At 60.9% G+C, this 19,501-nt stretch overlaps 1 protein-coding gene and 1 long non-coding RNA gene across 2 annotated transcripts in view; one reads left to right on the forward strand and one right to left on the reverse strand.

The window, feature by feature from the left end:
* Positions 1 to 19,501, reverse strand: part of Sgsm1 (small G protein signaling modulator 1) — a 43,139-nt gene that overhangs the window by 8,305 nt on the left and 15,333 nt on the right. The window contains exons 6-20 of the mRNA XM_042673407.1: positions 18,216 to 18,283; positions 17,884 to 18,029; positions 17,638 to 17,769; positions 15,025 to 15,149; positions 14,538 to 14,605; positions 13,495 to 13,658; positions 13,216 to 13,348; positions 10,608 to 10,745; positions 9,379 to 9,517; positions 7,702 to 7,766; positions 6,650 to 6,795; positions 4,946 to 5,074; positions 3,577 to 3,759; positions 2,516 to 2,584; positions 1,310 to 1,897 (exon numbers count right to left, since the gene is read on the reverse strand). Of these exons, the coding sequence (XP_042529341.1) occupies positions 1,310 to 1,897; positions 2,516 to 2,584; positions 3,577 to 3,759; positions 4,946 to 5,074; positions 6,650 to 6,795; positions 7,702 to 7,766; positions 9,379 to 9,517; positions 10,608 to 10,745; positions 13,216 to 13,348; positions 13,495 to 13,658; positions 14,538 to 14,605; positions 15,025 to 15,149; positions 17,638 to 17,769; positions 17,884 to 18,029; positions 18,216 to 18,283 (2,293 nt within the window). The remainder of the gene's footprint in view (positions 1 to 1,309; positions 1,898 to 2,515; positions 2,585 to 3,576; positions 3,760 to 4,945; positions 5,075 to 6,649; positions 6,796 to 7,701; positions 7,767 to 9,378; positions 9,518 to 10,607; positions 10,746 to 13,215; positions 13,349 to 13,494; positions 13,659 to 14,537; positions 14,606 to 15,024; positions 15,150 to 17,637; positions 17,770 to 17,883; positions 18,030 to 18,215; positions 18,284 to 19,501) is intronic.
* On the forward strand, positions 183 to 19,497 carry LOC122102671. Its single transcript, XR_006146544.1, has 2 exons — positions 183 to 218; positions 19,418 to 19,497. It is a non-coding gene; the product is annotated as an uncharacterized LOC122102671 (long non-coding RNA).

The following is a 19,501-nucleotide window of genomic DNA, read 5'->3' on the forward strand; positions in this document are numbered from 1 at the left end:
GTGGGTGTAGGGGGAGGGGAGCAAAGTGACCCCCCAGGCTGGGTGACAGGGACACAGGCCCCCTCTCCCCCTCCTCCTTCATGCATGTATCTCTTTGTTTTTAGTTTAGTAGACTCAGATCTAAAGATCATGGTTCAAACTCAGTCTGGGCAGGAAAGTCCGTGAGACTCTTATCTCCAATAAACCACCAGAAAACCGGAAGTGGTGCTGTGGCTCAAGTGATAAAGTGCTCGCTTTGAAGAGATGAGGGACAGCGCCCAGGCCTGGAGTTCAAGCCCCACGACTGACAAATAAATAAAATATTGATTCTGTTTTATTCTGTTCTCCTTGTGGAGGAACAGAGAATCAGAGACTGGACCAGAGCTGGCCACGGCCCCTCCCTGCTGAGCACCAGACCGGACGGTGAAAGAGCTGAACAGAAAGGCCATCCTGAGGCCACACCAGGCAGATGCCTTGATGCACAGCACTGACGACAGCTCAACCAGACAGAGGGGAAAGGAGGAGAATTCCAAGGTCTCAAGTGCACCAGACACAGAGAAGACAGCAAACGGGCGGTTTTGCTTTGGGGAAGCTGTGGAGATGGAAGCCGAGGCGTTGCTGTCTGAGCCCTGCAGGGTGAGGAGTCTCCCATGGCTGCTTCCCCAGGCAGCACGACACAGGAGCTCCGTCCCCAGCTCACACAACACGCAGGAAGCTGGTCTAGGGATACAAGCGTTGTCGTTTTTTTGTCAGTCATGGGGCTTGAGTTCAGGGCCTAGGCACTACCTCTGAGCTTTTTTTTTTTTGCTCAAGGCTTAGCAGTCTACCACTTTGAGCCACAGCACCACTTCTGAGTAGTTTACTGGCGTTAAGAGCCTCATGAACTTTCCTGTCTGGGCTGGCTTTGAACCTTGATCCTCAGATCTCAGCCAGGGTTATGGGCATGAGCCACTGGTCCCTGGCTTGTGATTTAAGTTTGTAAAGAAAGTATATGCGGGGTCAAGATAAAAGCAGGTCTACAAAATCAGCCTATTTAAAAGGAGCACACATAAAATTTTAAATGAAACTTTTTAATCCCGAGTGGCTGGGACTACAGGCATGCGCTGCTGCATCCGTCTTGGAGCATGTTGGAAGTTTGAATCGAAGATGCTCTACCTATACTACCTCTCTCTCCCTAATGAGTGCCTAACAGTGACGCTCCCATGTTGGAGAGAAGAGCCTCCCTCCTGGGTTGGGCAGGATAAATGGAGCTTGCAGTAGAGCCCGGTCTCCTCACTGGAGGCCAGCTGGCGATAGGAAAGTGAGGGAGAGGGAGGCCCTGGTGACTTACCGAGTAGGTAACGCCACTGGAGGACACAGGGGACGCCTCGTTGGTGGCAGGAGTGGCCACGGCCAGGGAGGCCAGGGCGGGGAAGAGACTTTCCATCTCAGGCTCCTCTGAGAGATTGTCCTCGCTGTCCCCTCGGCTCTGCTTCGCCTCGCCGGCCCGCCAGCCCTCCACGGCGGGGCCGTCCTTCTCGGGCAAGGCCACGTCCAGGCTGCCCGAGATGGACATGAACTCGTCCATGCTCTCGTTGGCCAGCAGGTCGCTCTCCAGGCTGTCCTGCACGACCAGCTCCTCCCGAGGGGCCTCGTCCCGGGACGTGGTGGCCTCGCTGCTCTGCCCCTCGTCCACGCTGCTGTCCCCGGGCCGGAACGTCGGGGCCCCGCCCCGCTGGGCGTCCAACACGCTGTCCTCCGTGCTCAGACTGGGCTCCGAGTGCTCCGAGAGGCCGGAGGAGAAGTTGTGAGAGGAGGGATGGCCGGAGTCGGGCGAGCACGTGCCGTTCGCCAGGTTCCCGTTGGGGATCTTGGGCTGTTTCTCCTCCAACCTGCCCTCTGCTTCCACCTGCTCCACCTCATCCACCGACTCAAATACCTGCAGACACGGAGCACAGAGATAGACGGGCGGGGTGCCCAGCAGGGGCAGATGTGGAGGAATACTATTCAGTCAGTGAAAAGAGAGGCGGGAGGAGGTGCCGTGTAAGCTCCCATTATTTCAAAGAAATACCTGCACATGTCTGGGTCTGAGCCACGTTACAGAACCTGAGCGGCCCTAGACCTGGTATCCATGGCGGTGTCCTGGAGCCACCCCACTGAGGACACCAAGGGGATACGGTATTACTTGTGTCACTGAAAACTCCCATTTTTAAGGGTAAGTACGAAAACCTAACACATACAAATGCAATGGGACCAGCGCACAACCAATGAGCCATCCCAAGGACCCGTGGGTCCGAGGACCTGTGGGTGGGGATAGGCCGGAGTGGGCGGGGCACGGAGGGAAGGGGCGGGGCCTGGGAGGGCGGGGTGCAGAGAAGGGGCGGGGCCGGGGAGGGCGGGGTGCAGACAAGGCATGGTGAGGGCGGGGCCAGAGGGAACATGATGCGGAATGGGCGTGGCATAGGCAAGGCCAGCCAGGCCGAGATGAGGAGTGGGCGTGGCCTGGAGGGGGCCAGACGGGCCGTGGTGCTGAGTGGGCGTGGCCTGTGAAGGTCACCTGTGTGCTGCTGCTGGAGTCGCTCTGCAGGCGGAGGTTCTGGCGGCCTGAGCTGCAGCTCTGGGAGGACTGGAGGGAAAGGAGGAGGAGGAACAGGGGTGAGCCCCCTCCTCACCGCCCCCCTCCCACCAGCCAGCTCAGGAAGGGCTGCTGGGCTGGGAAGCCATCTACCTTTGTCCTGGGGGACAAGGCCCCATCCTTGGATTCAGGTTCTTGGCTCTAAAGTGAAAGTGGGGGCACTCTCCTGCTCCCCAGAACCTGCTGGGGGCCCCGGCCTCCCATCCCCCGCACCGCAACCCTCCACCCGTAACTGCTCTATTAAGGCTGGCAGCCTCCCTCCAGCTTCCCATCCGTGCCCACTCTGAAGCCAGACCTGGCCACCCACGTGTGTGGGCCACAGGTGCCAGCAAACCCAGCAGGGCAGAGCCCAACCTGCACCTGCTCCGTGGGACAGCATGGCCTGGCTGCCAGCGGGAGGCTGAGAGGTGTGGTGCACAGCCAGCATACCAGACACAGCATGGTCAAGGCCACCGGCCTCCAGAGGGCTGGTTCCCGGGTGACCCCCCCACCCTGTGCTGCTTGGATGGGAGCCCGCAGGCTGACCCACCGGCTCGGGGGCCACGGTGAGGAGCAGTGTGCATGCTGCGTGTGAGGGCCTACTTTGGGCTGTTCAACTGGAGCTTCTGTATAGGCAGATTCCTGCCCTGGGGACTGGAACGTGCTGGACACGCTCCAGACGGTAGCTGGCACATAGTAGGTACTTGGCCTGCATTTGTTGACTACGAGGAAGCAGGGTGCTGTGCTACACTGCACATACGCCTCCTTACTCCCAATCACCTCCATTCTGTACATGCAGAAATGGGGGTCCGCGGGTGAAGCTGTGTGCAGGAGATCCCAGAGCTAGAGCAGGAATTTGAACCGAAATTCCAACATTCCTCGGTAACCCCCTCAGAAAATGAAAAGAAGCTAAGGATGAGACCTACTCAAGGCCCCTGGCCCTGAGCCTCCCCCGCTCCCCGCTGCGCCCCCATGCCCAGGTGGCGGGGCGCACCGTCCATCACCTCGTTGCTGATGGTGGAGTCCCTGTGCACCATGCGGTGCAGGTGGCTGTCCAGGCTGGCCCCCGACGAGCACTTGGCCAGGGCGGCGGCGTGGGATTCCCGCTCCCGCTGCCTCACGATGGCCTCGCAGCCCAGCCATTCAGACATGGTCTGCGCGTAGCAGGCGTGGATCTGCTCGTCCACCTGTGGCGGGTGGGTCAAGGTCGCTGAGCGCCCGGGGCCTGGGCACTGCCAGCCCGCCCACCCTGGCTGACCTCCTGCCCTCGGCATGGAGCCCACCCAGTGCACCTCTGGAACCGGTTCTGAGCAGGAGGAGGGGGGGAGGGCCTGGCACCCCCAGAGCCCTGTCACTGAGACTCAGCAAGTTTAGGAAGAAGGGTTGTGGCTCACAGAGGACTGAGGTAGCCCCCATCCTGGGGGGCTCCCACTTCCTGCTCTGCTTCTCCTTCCCAGGTTACGTCAGTGAGGTGACCTGTCATTGAACACCCCCACACCCGACCACATCTGTCTTCAACAGGTCATGTCTAACTGACGCACAGTCCCTGTGTGGCTGTGTGACACATGCATGCTAATTACATCGGGGCCACTGAGCATTTCCTTCTCCTTAAACACTTAGCGTTCTTTTTCTTTTCTTTCTTTCTTGTTGGATGTGGGGCTTGAACTCAGGGCCTGGGCACTGTCCCTAAGCACTTTGGCTAAAGGCTAGCGCTCGACTGTTTTGAGCTGCAGAGCCACTTCCGGTTTTCCGGTGGTGAATTGAAGAGTCTCACAGACTTTGCTGCCCAGGTTGGTTCTGAAGAGTGATCCTCAGATCTCAGCCTCCTGAGTAGCTAGTGATTATAGGTGTGAGCCACCGGCGCCCGGTGAGAGTGAATTTCTTTAAGATAGATGTGACGTTAATGCCAGTACGATGACGGCCAGAAAGAGGCGGAAAACCAACAATCTCAAAAACTCAGTGTGAGTGAGAGAGTGGAAACAAGGCCTGGTCATGCCTGTAGATTATGTGTCAGGATGGTGATATATTGTACATAGCGATTTTAATAGCATGAATTGTTGTATTGCATTTCCTCTTGATAAAATGTCAGGCACCTACACTGTGTGCACCTGTACACACACACACACACACACACACACACAAGTAAACAGGGAAGCCTGAATCAGACAGGCATACAACCCCAAGGCCCACCTGCTATGATATTGGAGCGTGCTGCCATTGGATACACAGGGTGTCAATCTTCAACCGTCTCAGAACAAAAGGCTGTGGTCTCCTTCATAGCTCCCCACCCCTCCCCACCCCTCCCTGGTCTCCACGCCCCACAGTGGCTGGCTCCATGATGTGGCCAGCACCACCGTCCAAATTGGCACCGACCTCCTTCCTCTCTGCCTCCGTCATCCCGAAGTGGTAGTGGCCCAGGAGGAAGGGCCACACAGCCTTGCGGATCTCATGTTGGACGCCCCCGTAGTAGACGAGCCGCAGCAGCTCCTGCTCCTCGTAGCTCTGCGGGCGGGGTGGGAAGCAGCACGTCGGGTCAGCTGCTGAGGACTGGGGCAGCTGTCACCCACCCTGCCATCCTGTCTGGGCCCGGCCCTCTGCCTCCCTAGAGTGGGCTCCAAAGGCCCAGGCGTGGGTCCCCAGGGTGGTGCTTCTGGAAGGAAATAGAACCTTCAGGAAGTAGGGCCCAGGGGGAGCTGGGGCTCCTTAGAGGGTGCAGTAGGCCCCAGCCCTGCCTTCTTGCTCTCTGTGTGGCACTGGGCCTTGGGGCGCACTCTGAGGCTCCTCGCCATGGTGCACTGTCTGCCACAGGCTCAGCGCAACAGGGCCAGTCGGTCCCTGACTGACAGCTCCCAGGCCCTGGTCAAACACACTTTTGCTCTTCACAAGCTGATATAAAGCTCGGGTGTTTGTTATAATAACAGAAAGCTGACGAGTGCACCAAATGTGCCAGGATATTTATCCTGGTGCCGTTTCAAAGAGCCAAACCCCAGGAACTTCAAACCCTGGGAACCCCCAAGGGTGGAATGCAGCCAGTCCATCCACGCAAATGCTGCGAGGCCGGGGGCCGCCTACGAGGGCTGAGGTATCCAAGTGCTCAGTGTGCATCGCCGAGTCAAACGGAAAAGGACAAGAAACACAACATGTATTGTTTTGTAAAAAAGAAAGTAAAAAAGGCCAGCAGCTGTGACTAACACGTTCACTTAATTCTCAATCAGTGCTTCATCCTGTGCTTATTTCGAAATATTACTTTCCAGGATCCAACTCTAAATAAAGCACAGAATAAACACTCCAGCTACGGCTCACACACTAGCAGCTATGCACTCTTGGGTGACTCACAACTTTTAGCTGCGTGTGTGCGCGAGTGCGCGTGCGCCCAACCTGGGGCTTGAATTCAGGCCTGACCACCGCTCCTGAGTTCTTAGCTCTACCAATTGAGCTACTACTTCACTTCTGACTTTTTGGTGGTTCATTGGAGATAAGAGTCTCACAGACTTTCCTGCCTGGGCTGGCTTTGAACCATGATCCTCAGATCTCAGCCCCCTGTATAGCAGGGATTACAGGTGTGAGCCATTAGCCCGGATCATGGTTCACTTTTGATGAGCTGAGGCGGTCAGCTGGGCCTTAGACTGCTTCCTCCAAGGACAGGTACCAGAGCACTGGGCGAACCTCAGGAAGAATATGGGCCCTTGGGCTCCTCTCCCGATGTGCTAAGCCAGTGCAGCCGGAGCGGAGCTCGGAGACCCACAGATCTTTCCAAACCCTTGGAAATGAGCACTGCAAGGGAAGTCTGTATATTTTCAGCGCGTTGGGTTTTTCACTGTGACCCACACCGGTCAGTGTGGGTGTCCCATGCCCCGCCGGGCTTTTGTGTTGGTGCCCATCAAGGTTTGGATTTTGGAACATTTCGGAGCCTGCTTAGGCGCGCCCCACCTGACATGTCTTGGGAAGAGGAGGGAACTCTGAAGGCAGGCAGGCATGGGACTCAGGCAGGGCCTGTTGGGTCTGTGCTAGCAAGGTGTGGTTCCCAGCCCCCCTGGGTCCTGGCCCAGTATGCATGCGCGGGCCAGGCCTACTCACGGTGCTGTCCCGAAGGTACTGCTCCCAGATCCCGGCTGTCAGCCCCTGCCCGGCATCGCAGGGCAGGTCAGGGGACACGATCACGTGGTTGACCAGGGCCGACAGGTGGGTCCGCACGGTGGACAGGTGCCTGCAGTAGGCCAGCCCTGCGGGAGGAGGCAAGGGAGATAAGACACCCCAACACCTCCTGCCCATCCCCCCCCCCAGCAACCTGTCATGGCCCCCTAGCCCCAATGTCTGTCATCCTAGCTGCTCCAGAGGGTGGCGGTTCTAGGATGGCCCCGGGCAGCAGAGTCCACAAGACCCTCTCAGTAGGAGAGGCCAGGCTCAGTGGTGGACGCCTGCCATCCCAGTGACCATGAGAAGCTGAAAATAGGCAGACTGCAGTCCAGGCATGGGCCTGGGCAGGCATCGAGATCCTATCTCAGGAACGAACAGCACAGAAAAGCGCTGGAGGAGTGGTTCAAGTGGTAGAGCACTTGCCTAGTGAGCACAAGGTCCTGAGTTCAAACCCTAGTACAACCCAAGTAGATTGTGAGGCTGGGGAAATAAAACATGCTAAGAATCCACATAGGGGAGAGGGGAAAATGAAACCAACAAAAGGCAGGCTAGGATTCAAGTCCCAGCTGTGACCTTTGGAAAGTCACTTTGCCCTTCTGTGCCTTAGTGTCTCTTCTGAGTATTACTGTATTACAAGCTCAGTTTGTAAGTGTTTGGGAAGGGATCAGGCTGCCTCACTCTCCGGCCCACAGAAAGAAGCTGACATTTATTGAGCAGCTACAGCTAAGTACTAGGGGAGGGTGCATGTGTTATTCATGCAGTCCTGAATCCCTCATGGGGACGTGGTGGTGACTAGACCGAACCCCTGTCCCCAGGGCCCACAGTCCTCTCTGAGGGCCCAGAGATAAGCCTTGTCTGTGCGTGGATGGGGAAACTGAGTCTTGGAGAGGCATGGAGGAAATGGAGCAGCCGGCCCCTTCCTCCGTCATCACTGGCTTGCTGGCCGTAAGTGATCATCACAGACCCCACCGCAAGGGAGACGCCATACGCACATCCGTAGAAGGCTCTGGAAAGGATCTGGTACTTCATGTTGTCGCAGAGCAGCTTCAGGGGTGCCCTGTGGGGGGAGATGCGGGAGAAGCTGAGGTCTGAGCCGCCTGCGGCCCCTTGGTACCGACACATGCCTCAGGCCCTTCTCCCCCAGGCCGCGTGGAGGAGCCCGGGGCTGCTGACTCCCACCCACCCAGCACCAGCGCCCCCTCTTCTGCTACCAGCACCCCAGGTTTCCTCCAAGGACTCACCCCTCCCACCACCATCCCTGCCATCCGGATGAAGATGTTAGGATTACCCAATACGGGACCTGGGCGGGCGCCACAGTGATTGGCTCAGTGGTAGTCACGTGACACATCTGGGCCAATGAGAACCGGCCCAGAGAGTTTGGTTGGAACTGCTGGGGAGTAGACACTTTGTTTCATGCTGAATTCCTGAGCTGTGGAGGTGTGGGGCCCTCTTTGCCAGGGCATAGGAAAGGCCTGCCTGAGAACCCAGCCCTCTTGGGGGCGAGCAAAGCCAGCATCTGGAGACCCAGGGAGGGATTCACGCTCTGAGCACCTGGATCTAGCCAGTCCTGAAGCTACTGTTGAGTCTGAACTTCTCCCCTACCCCAGCGAATTTTCTTTTCCTTAATAGAAGTGGGTTTATGCCACTTGTAGGAAAAGAATCTTAAAATGGCCTCGGGGAACCAAACTGAACCAAACGGGCAAATAGCGCCTGATGGATTGACCGCCAAGTACGCAATGCCACAACTCTCCTCATGTGATGTTTTCGGTGCTGCTTTGGCTGAAAGAGGGGAGGGGAGGAGAGCAAGGCCCCGGAGTTGTGGGAGGAAACAAAGGCTCCTGCAGAGAATGGAAAAGAAGACTAGGCCTAGGTTCTCTGGACATCCCAGGAGGCTCTTGGCAAAGCCAAGGAGCAGGGCAGGGAGGGGCCAGAGCTGGACCTGGCTCAGCCAAGGCTTCCGGAAAACAGTCCTGGTACCAGGGTATGTCCCCTTCCCCCCTGTCCCGCAACTGTTATTCCTGTTGAAGTCTAAGAGTCTCAGTTCTATTACACGTATTTCCCACCCTTAGGTGTGCCGAGTACCATGTTCTAGGGACTGTTTCGCTGAGTACCATGTTCTGGGCACTATGGGCTGAGTACCGTGCTGGGTGAGTACTGTGTTCTGGGTACTGTATGCTGGGTACCATGTGCTGGGTACTGTGTGCTGGGTGGGTACCGTGTGCTGGGTACTTTAGACCATGTCTGGATTTGCTCCTCAGTGGTCACACATGTTAAGCAAACTGAGATGTCTGTCATTCCTGTTCAGTTATATCACAGACATGGAGCACGGCAGTGTCTCCTGGCCCCGTGGTGGGAGCAGAGATGACACGTGAAGCCTCTGGCCGGGGCCTTTACTGGAGGAGAACGCAGCCGCCTGTGGACCGCTGACAGACATGTGGTGTGGCAAGGTACTTCCATGCTTGTGGCCAAGGCCGCCGGCTCTGGGGAGTATTTGTTACTGCAGCATCGCTTTGCTCATCCTGACTGATTCGCGTGAAGTAACTGCACATGGCCAGGAGTCGACGGAGCAACGGTGGACCCCACGGCCTCCAGATCCAATTCCGGGCAGTGAAGGGGCACCCCCCCCCCCCCCCCCGTGGATCCTGGATCTCTCCCGACGCCCCGCCTACCTTTCGTGGTTGCAGCCATTGCTGGAGCTGCCGTTGGCTGAGCCATTGTGGGAGCAGGATGAGCAGGAGGACTTCCGGGGGCCGGGCTGCCACAGCGCCGGGAGGCTGTTCTCGGAGACGTCCATGAGGTCCTGGGGGGCTGGGGTGGGGAGAAGGGGCAGGAGAGCTCTGGTTATGTCTGTGCGGGCCACACGAACTTCACCCCCAAAGCAAGCAGCTCCCCGCTCCCGGGCCGGCCCCGATCACAGGCTGCTGGGGCCCTGGAGCCCACCGCACCCAGCACCGGCCACCCCCCGATGAGGAGGCTCCAGCAGACGGGCAGAGGGGGCAATGGTGCAGAGAGAGGGAGAGCCCGGAGCCCAGAGCCCAGCCGAGCCCAGGCAGGCAGTCCCGGCCATGTTGTCATTCAGTGGGGCACAGGGGATGGATGGTGATGGGAGGGGGCTGCGGGCAATTCTGCGGAGCCTTGAGTCACCAGAGACAGCGCCCTGGGACCGGAGACGCTGGGAAGTCTGAGGAGGGGGCCGGAGTTACAAAGATGCTCTACTGGTAGGCCCAGACAACAGCCTGGGGGCCCCTCCTTGAAAAACCACAATCCATCCTGCGATCCTCTCCTGCTGGAACAAAGCCTCCTGGAGGCAGGGCACATGGATCCGTATGGTGGTGGGATGTATTTTAGTGGCACTGGGGCTTGGACTTGTGTGGCTCTCTTGTTCACAGCTGGTGCTCCACTTGAGCTGCACCTCCAGGGTTTTTTTTGGCTGTTTTGAAGATGGAGTCTTGGGGACTTTTCTGCCCAGGGTAGCATCGAACTGTGATCCTCTGGATCTCAGCCTTCTGAGTAGCTGGAATTATAAGTGAGCCACCAGTGCCAGGCCACGCCTCCCTGCGGGCTCTCACAGCTACCCAGAGGGGCCATTACACTCTCCACAGGGAGCTGGCCAAGAGAGGCCAGTGACCCCTTCAAATGTTCTAAAAAAAAACACCCAGGGAAGCTGTGACCAGCAGCTTCTGTCCTGGCCCTCACACCATGCAGACATCACCAATGGATGCCTGAGCCACTGAGTGAGCCCCCAGCACCCCCTTCTCCTCTCACCACTGCCTTGTGCGGGGCAGAGGCCGGGGAAGGCAGGGACACCCATCTGTCTCTCTGTCCCACATCCCCTGGGACCAAGACTCAATGACAACACGGCTGGTACCCAGCCCCGGGAGGGGGAAATGGACGTTACTGGGGGGCTGCTCCGGCAGGCGCGGGGTGGGGTGGGCGGCGTCCTGTGCCCACCGAATCCCCCTGGCCACCACCAGAGTGGACTGGCCGGCAGGAAACATCATCCAGGCGGGGCCCACAGAGATGGGGCCGGCGGGGACTTGAGACACAAAGCAAACGAGAACCGTGAGGTGCAGGCGTGAGGCTGGGCCGGCGGGAAGACGCTGGAGAAACCGATGCCCGCCTGTCCCCGCCAGACATTGAATGAGAGTGTGTGGGGCCACAAGCCAATAAAACTTTATTTGTAAAGTCGGGCAGGGGGCCGCAGATGGGCGCCACACCGGGGGAGGATCCCGTCTCTGTCACGGGAGATACCGTAAGATGGGGGTTCCTTTCACCCTGTGTAGTTCGGGCTCTGGTGGAGATCAGCCAAGCAAAGGGGTCCCCATTTCTCCATGGGCTGAACCTGACCTTGGGGATGAAGCTGACAAAGCTAGAGGGCTGGAATTTGCTGTGTGACCTTGGAGCCACTGCCTGACCTCTCTGTGTCTTTGCTAGGCACGCCATGAGCTCAGACATAGAGAAGGCAGGGCACAGAATGCCCGCGACCGCCGCCGCTCTCTGGGCAGCTGCCAGGCTGGCTCAGCAGGTGTGGGCACCGTTTGACCTCCTGGAATACAGTCCTGAGTGGGGGGGCGGGGAGACAGATCTTCTCCCCATTTTCCAGGTTAAGCATCGAGGACAGGGTCCTCACGCGTGGGTCATTCAGGAACAAGAGTGCTGGCCGCCAGCGGGCCAGGAAGGAAAAGCACGGCTGAGCCAGAGGCTGGAGCCCTGGCGGCCCCGCCCCTGCCCAGGCCCCCGCCCCTGCCCAGGCCCCACCCCTGCCCAGACTCCGCCCCTCCCCCTGTCCCTGCTCCTGCCCAGGCCTCACCCCTGCCCAGGCCTCGCCCCTGCCCAGGCCTCACCCCTGCCCCTGTCCCCGCCCCTGCCCAGGCCTCACCCCTGCCCAGGCCTCACCCCTGCCCAGACTCCGCCCCTCCCCCTGTCCCTGCTCCTGCCCAGGCCTCACCCCTGCCCAGGCCTCACCCCTGCCCCTGCCCCCGCCCTTGCCCAGGCCTCACCCCTGCCCCTGCCCCCGCCCCTGCCCAGGCCTCACCCCTGCCCCTGTCCCCACCCTGCCCAGGCCTCACCCCTGCCCCTGTCCCCACCCCTGCCCAGGCCTCACCCCTGCCCAGGCCTCACCCCTGCCCCTGTCCCCGCCCCTGCCCAGGCCTCACCCCTGCCCAGGCCTCACCCCTGCCCCTGTCCCCGCCCCTGCCCAGGCCTCACCCCTGCCCAGGCCTCGCCCCTGCCCAGGCCTCACCCCTGCCCCTGTCCCCGCCCCTGCCCAGGCCTCACCCCTGCCCAGGCCTCACCCCTGCCCAGGTCTCACCCCTGCCCAGGCCTCGCCCCTGCCCAGGCCTCACCCCTGCCCCTGTCCCCGCCCCTGCCCAGGCCTCACCCCTGCCCAGGCCTCACCCCTGCCCCTGTCCCCGCCCCTGCCCAGGCCTCACCCCTGCCCAGGCCTCACCCCTGCCCCTGTCCCCGCCCCTGCCCAGGCCTCACCCCTGCCCAGGCCTCGCCCCTGCCCAGGCCTCACCCCTGCCCCTGTCCCCGCCCCTGCCCAGGCCTCACCCCTGCCCAGGCCTCACCCCTGCCCAGGTCTCACCCCTGCCCAGGCCTCGCCCCTGCCCAGGCCTCACCCCTGCCCCTGTCCCCGCCCCTGCCCAGGCCTCACCCCTGCCCAGGCCTCACCCCTGCCCCTGTCCCCGCCCCTGCCCAGGCCTCACCCCTGCCCAGGCCTCACCCCTGCCCAGGCCTCACCCCTGCCCCTGTCCCCGCCCCTGCCCAGGCCCCACTCCTCCCCCTGGCCCCGCCCCTGCCCCGGCCGGATGGGAGCTGGCGTGTCACAGGGCCTGGTCCCGCAGCCAGGCTCAGGACGCTCGTCCTCCTGGGAGCTGGGGGGCTGCAGGAAGGAGGGGCTCAGTGGGAAGACCCTGACGCCAGCATGGACGCTGCATGGGCCCCTGCACTGGGTGGGGTGCGTGCCGGGCCCCTCCGGGCCTGGAGGCCCTGGGCCACCATGAGCTCCTGGTCATGCCTGGAGCGCCATGTCCCTCCTGCAGGCCCTGGACACCCGTTGCCCGGCCTTCAGCCCTCAGACGCCGGCAGGGCTCCCACCCGACACCCCCATTTTACAGATGGGGAAACAGGCCTGAGGTACAATCCTCCCCAACGCGTCTGTCATCTTTTCTGTTTCTTTTTTCTTTCTTTTAGCATTTTTGGGGATTGACCTCAAGGCCTTGCGTTTGCAAGGCAGATGCTCCTCCCCTTGAGCCATGCTCCCCGCCTTTTTGCATTTGGGGGGCCTGGGCTGGCCTTGGGCTGTTATCCTTCTAGACACACTTCCCGTACGCTGGGGTTACAGCAGCCAGCCACCACGCTCGGCCAGGCTTGCGTGTTGAAATGGAGTCTCCATAAACCTTTTGATTTTGAACTCTGGACCTCTCGATTTCCGTTTCCTTAGTGGCTGGGATGATAGGCGTATGCTACCCTGCCCGGCCTCAATGGTAGTGGGGGCGGCTCACCGAATTCGGACTGCGTGCCGGGGTAGAGGATGCGGAACACGTAATCCGTGGCCTCGTCGTCCTCCTTGTCTGACGACGTGGACTCGGACGAGCCCGGGGGGCTCCGCTTGCGGAGTTTGGGGAACACTTTGCCCTGAGAGAACACATCCTGAAGCCCGTCCGGGGGCCCGTCTGTCCCCGGGCCCGCAGGGGGCCGCGGTGGGGTGTGCGCGCACCCGCCAGGCCTCGGTGGGGCCCGGGCCCACCCCGGCCCCCCTCCAGCCCCCGGGGGTCACTCACCTTCCCGCGCTGGGACCAGAGCGGTGGGTCCAGCTGGCCGTGGGGGAGCAGCCCGTTCTCCAGGCAGGAGAGGAACTGCAGCAGGTGGCCGCCCTTGGGGAAGCGGAAGGGCGACCTCTGGATCCCGTCCTGGCTGACCAGCACCACCGTGCCGCCGCTGTCCACTGCCACGGCCACCGACCGGCGGGGGAGACCAGCAGGAAGTCACGGCGGGGTAGGGTAGGGTGGTGGCTGCCCCCTCTGGCCAGCCCAGGCCCCAGGGTGGACCCCAGCTCCGGGCAGGGCTGGGCCCCTCTCCTCAGATCCCCCCGCCCCCACCGTCCATCTTGGGGGGGCATGTGACAGGATGAGACCCAGAACTGGCTTCCTAGGGCCTCTCCTCAGCCTTCTGTAACCCTGCCTGACTTAGGTTAAAGGCAGACTTCAGACTCAAATCCTCCCCGCGCTGGTTGGCTCAGGCCGGCATGAGCGAGCACTTACTTGAGTGTTTTTCACCTGGTGGTTAAAAATTTTGTAAAGCTCACAATATCCCTATTTGTCATGGTCTAATTTCTACATGATAAAACCAAGGCTCAGAGAGGTTGACTATCTCGTCCAAGGTCACACAGCAGCCTGTAAGGATCAGCGCCTAGACTGGAACCTCAGTTCTGTCTCCTTAAAAAGGCACGAGCGACTGTGTTTTAAGGTGTTGGTGTGGCCCAAGCTTTCTAGAGCCGGCCGGGCCTGTGTGTGCTTCTGGCTTGGAAGGAGCGAGGGAAGTTATGGTTCTTTAGTCTGCAGAGCTCTGCCTCCCCCAGACCTGGGCTCAAGTCTGGGCTCTGGAGCTGACGGGCCGCTTCACCTCTGACGTGGTGACCAGGCCACCCCCTTGCTGGGCTGCTCTAGGCCCTACGCGGCAGCCATTCTACACAGGGGAAGACCCAGGCTCAGAGAGGGAAAGGCGCTGGCCCGAGGCTGCACAGGCAGTTGGGGACAAGCGGAAGCGTGGGGACAGACGGGGGCCCAGGACGCGTGCCTGCCGTGCCCGAGGCCCCGGGGCCCACCTTGCTGGTGACAGTGCAGGTAGACAATCTCCTCCAAGCGGATGGTCATGGCGTAGTCCCAGTAGACACTGGAAGGGGACCAGGGGTAGGCTTCAGGGGGCCGGCTGACCCCCGTGGGGACGCTGCCCCTTCTGACCCCTCCCTGGACCCTGCACTGCTGGCATCGGCGGCCTGTTCTGCCCAGGCTGTCTCCCTTTGCTCTCTCAGCGCCTCCACCACCTGAGGGCGTCATCCCCCCCTGGCCGCGTGGCCCCGAGGATCACCTGACCCAGGACCGACCCATCAGCGCGCGCCAGTGTCCCGAGCACCGTGATTGGTGCAGGGAGGACCCCGTGGCCCGTGCAGAGCCAGTGAGATGTTGGATGAGGTTTATGCTCTAGTGACCGGGAGAAGCTCCCAGGGGCCTGGAGACACGCATGCACACGCACACATGCACACACACACACACACACACACACACACGCACGCACACGCGCCCCACTCCTACCTCCTCTCGTAGTCCAGGTCCCCCGCAGACCCGTTCATCAGCTGGTTGGGCGTCCACTTCAGGGTCATGATGTCCGCGGTCTGGTGCAGGGACAGGTAGCCAGGCAGGGCCTCCATGTCATCCCTCTGCAGAGACGGACGGGGCTGCTCAGGCCCGGCCACCCTGCCGGAGCCGGGCGGGCGGCGGCAGAGGCGCTGGGCCCGCTGGTTCATCCGCGCGTCGCCGACGCCGGTGCTCGGGCTCCGGGCCCGTGAGGTCCCGGCCAGCGGGGTGCCCCGGCCTCCTCTGTGCCCAGCCTGGCCCCCCACAGTGGGGCTTCAGGATGGCCCGGCCGCGGGGCAACCACGTGCCCCTCACCTGGGGTCCAGGGGCTCCGCCCCCGGGGGCTCCGTGTCTTCAAGCCGTGGACTGGGCCACATCTCTCAGCCAAGGGAGAGAGATGGCACCGAGTGCGAGGGCAGCCCCCAGCCGTTGCCAGAAACCGCTCCCCCGACAGGGGGTCCAATCGCCCCACAAACTGCCTCCAGGACCCCCTGCCCTCCAGCTACCCTGCTCATCCCAGGCACAAGGCGGGGGGGGGGGCTCTGCCACCATCGCTCATCCAGGAGGATGGCAGCCCCCATGCCAAATCCTCAGACTCAGGCAGCAGCCAACCCGGCGTCTGATTAGCACCAAGTGTGTGCCGAGCGCAGCCCTGCCACGCTCTGGGCAGACCCCACGAGGGAGCCCACGAGGGAGCAGCCCCTGGGTCCCGCGTCCATCCCGGGAAGCCTGCACCCCGTCACGCACACCGGGGAGGGCCCTGGCCATAGCTGCGCACCGGGCTGGTCCCGCCCCGACCCGCTTCCCACTCGGAGGGCGGGGGGTACTTTACACCTTGGAAACCATGGGACTCCGCAGCACAGAGGAGGCTGGCGGCTGAGCAGATGAACACCCCCCCCCCCCCAGCCCAGAGCTGTGGGGAGCTCAGACCCCAGCCTGAGGCCTTTGCCAGAAAGGCTGAACTCACTACACTCTCAGGTTCAGAGGTCACCAAACTTCCCGTGCCAAGAGATGGCTGGGGCCTTGTCTTTGCTCATGGAAGCCACACAGGCCCGGATGCCACCAGTCAACGCTGCCACCATAGCCTGGAAGCAGTCATGGGCAGCACAGAAGCGAATGGTCACGGCTGTGCTTCAATAACACTTTACTTATAAAAACCAAGTGGAGGGCCACCAGCACAGTTTGTCAGTGCTTGGGGGGGGGGGTCACCCAGTGACCTCTCCCGCTTCCTCCCAGAGTCTAGTCACCATGCTGGCCGTGGAGAGAGGCAGCCAAAAGGGACACTTCCTGGGAGCCGGAGCCGTGGGTGCCCCTCTCCCCTCCCATCCCTAGAGCCCGGCCAGCTGCCAGAGGAAAGACAGAGTAATGGCAACAGCCGGTGGTGAATTAAAGTTCTCAGTCCTGGTCACCTCTGCAGGCTCCAGTGTCTCCAGGCTGAACGGCCCTGCCTGTGAGGGCTGCGGGGCTTAAAGTGAGTTAACACAGCTCTGGGCGCTCCCGCGGCACAGCGCCCAGCAGACGCCCGCCACATCCATCCATCACACAGCAGGCCTGAGTAAACGTTTGGCAAGCGAGGAGAACACGGATGGGCAGTGACAGGGTGGCTGCCATCCATCCTGAGGCTGGGGAGGGCAGGAGGTGGGGGGTGGGGTGGGGCAGCAATGGGGAAGACGGGGAGATGATGGGCAGGAGGGCAGATGCAAACACAGGCAGATGCTTGCAGGAGAGGGAGCGGGCGCACAGATGAAAAGATGGGTGGGCTAGAGAATGGGGGGACCAGCCGCTTGGCCAGATGGAGAAATTAGCAGGTGGATGGATGAAGGAACAGATAGATGGATGGGTTGGTGGGTGGGTGGATAATGCGTAGCTACATTGGCAGATGGTTGATTGAAAGGGTAGATGGACAGACGGATGGACTTACTGGCAGATGGATGAATGAAGATGATGAATGGATGGATGGATGAGAAATTGGTTGGTGAATAGGTAGGTGGGTAGATGGGTGGATAGGTAGCTGATGGATGGATTTATTAGGAAGTGGGTGAATGGAGAGGGATGAATGGGTAGGTGGTGGGTGGATGAATGAATTGACTAGATTGGCAGGTGGGTAGATAGGTGGCAGGGTGGATAATTAATGGGCGGATGTATTGGTAGATGGCTGGCTGGGAGAGTGGGCGAGCAGAAGAATGGATGCACGTGTTGGCAGATGGGTGGATGGGCAGATGGGTGGATGGGCAGATGGGTGGATGGGCGGATGGGCGGATGGGTGGATGGGCGGATGGGTGGATGGGCGGATGGGTGGATGGGTGGATGATAGGTGGACAGGTGAATGGGTGGGTGGATGGATGGATTTGTGGGTAGATGGATGAATGGATGGATGGGAGTGTAGGTGGGCAGATGGAGGAGTGGATAGACAGAATAGTTGGATGGGTGGGTGGGTGGATGGGTAAGTGGATGGACAGATGAATGGATGGATGGATGGGTGGGTGGGTGGAGAAGCAATCTGGAGCCAGAGGAAACTCCCCACCTCCAACCCAGATCCGAACCCTCGGAGCAAGGCCCACGGTGGCTCACCGGCTGGACCAGGACGTTATTCTTGCCGTACAGCAGGGTGGCACGAGAGTTCTGGTGCAAGGACTCCACGTAGTCTCGGGCAGAGAGGGACGGCCGGTCGTCCATGCTGCCGCTCGAGTGTCTCTTCTGTATCTGGTACGTGGAGGGACAGCCCTGGAGTGACGGGGGGAGGGGGAGGGGGGAGGGGAGCGTGGGGGAGGGAGGGCCGGCCCGCTGCCCGCCCAGGGCCCGCTGCCTGGCGCTCACGCAGAGGGCCGGCCGCTTGGTGGGCGAGTCCTGGCGCAGGTAGGAGCTGTGGATGCGATGTCTCTGGACCAGCTCGTCGGCCGAGGGGTCCGTCCAGAAGTGGTCGGCGGTCTTCATCCTGGTGTACTCCAGGGCGCAGGGCCCCACTGCAGAGCACACCGGCTGGGAACTTGCGGACCCTGAATGTCCACCCACCCGGCCTCCTCCTCCCCCAGAGCCCCGCAGTGAACAGACCAGAACAAGACCCAGGGAAGGAGAGGCGGCCGGCAGGCAAGCAGGCTCCGGTGGGCTGGGCGCTCCCGAGGCCCCAGGCCAGAGCCCCGGCCTCTTACCCAGCAGGGACGCCAGGATGGGGCCGTCCACCGGGTCCATCAGCAGAGCCTCCTTCTCGTAGTACTTGCTGGCAGGGAGGGAAAGAGGGGCAGGTGTGCATGGCGGCCAGCAGGGGGCGCACCCCCCCCCAACTCGTGGCCCAGCCACTGCTGGGAGCCTCGGCCGTCCACCTGCCAAGTGAGGGTGCCAGAAGGCACATGGACCATACAGAGTGCCGGGTGGGGTCTGCACCTGCTTAATGGCCATGAGGAGAGTGACAGGGGTAAGGACCAGCCGGCTGTGTCGGGAGGTGGGCTGACTCCAACCTCCCCTTCTCAGATGCGGGGGGGGGGGGGGGGGGGAGGGGGAGGGCGGGGAGGGGCTTCTGTCACCAAGGCAATGAGATGCTGCTTAGCTGTGCTGGGTAAGCACCTGATGAGCTGACAAGCTCTCCTGCGCGGATAAGGAACATGGATAATGCTGGCCTGAGAGGAAGTCTGACCTTGCAACGTATCACGCGACAGCACCGATGGGACATTCATGCTGCGTGTTTTGAGGGTTGTTTAAGTCATAGTGTGATAGTGTGGTTTCTAACTCCTAGAACTCATGCAGTCCAAAGACTCAGAGTTTCAAAGCAGTTATCTGGATCTCCTAAGGCTATCAGGCCCAGAGAGGCTAAGTGACTTGCTGGAGGACACACAGCAGGAAGACAGAGCTCTATCTGCCGAGCATGGCCCCTGCCTCCATACGGCTGAGGGTCAGAGGCTTGGGGTCTGGAGTCCAGACAGACTGAGTAGGAGGCAAGCTTGGCTTCTCACCACTGTGCTATGTGTCCCTAGGCAAGTGGATCCCTCTCCGAGCTTCAGTGTTCTAGTTGTAAAGTGGAAGAATGGCAGAATTCAGAGAAGTGGCTGAGCTAGAACTAACCTGCTTCAGAACTTGGTCCATACATAAAGTTCACACATTTTGGAGTTAAGGGTAAAGACACTCGCCAGCTTCCAGTTTCCATTCCCAAACCAGCAGTTAGGTGATCATAAAAGCCTTGGAGCCGGGTGCTGGTGGCTCACGCCTGTCATCCCAGCTACTCAGGAGGCTGAGATCTGAGGATTGTGGTTTGAAGCCAGCCCAAGCAGGAAACTCCATGAGACTCTTACTTCCAGTTAACCACACACACACACAGAGGCACGCAGGCATGCAGATGCAAAAAGTGGAACTGGCTCAGGTGCTAGAGCACTAAGCTTGAGCAAAAGAAGCTCAGGGACAGTGCTCAGGCCCTGAATTCAAGCCCCAGAACGGGCACCAGAAA

This window comes from Dipodomys spectabilis, unplaced genomic scaffold (assembly GCF_019054845.1).
Source record: "Dipodomys spectabilis isolate Male_0828 unplaced genomic scaffold, ASM1905484v1 ptg000826l, whole genome shotgun sequence".
In the NCBI taxonomy this organism is placed as follows: domain Eukaryota; kingdom Metazoa; phylum Chordata; class Mammalia; order Rodentia; family Heteromyidae; genus Dipodomys; species Dipodomys spectabilis.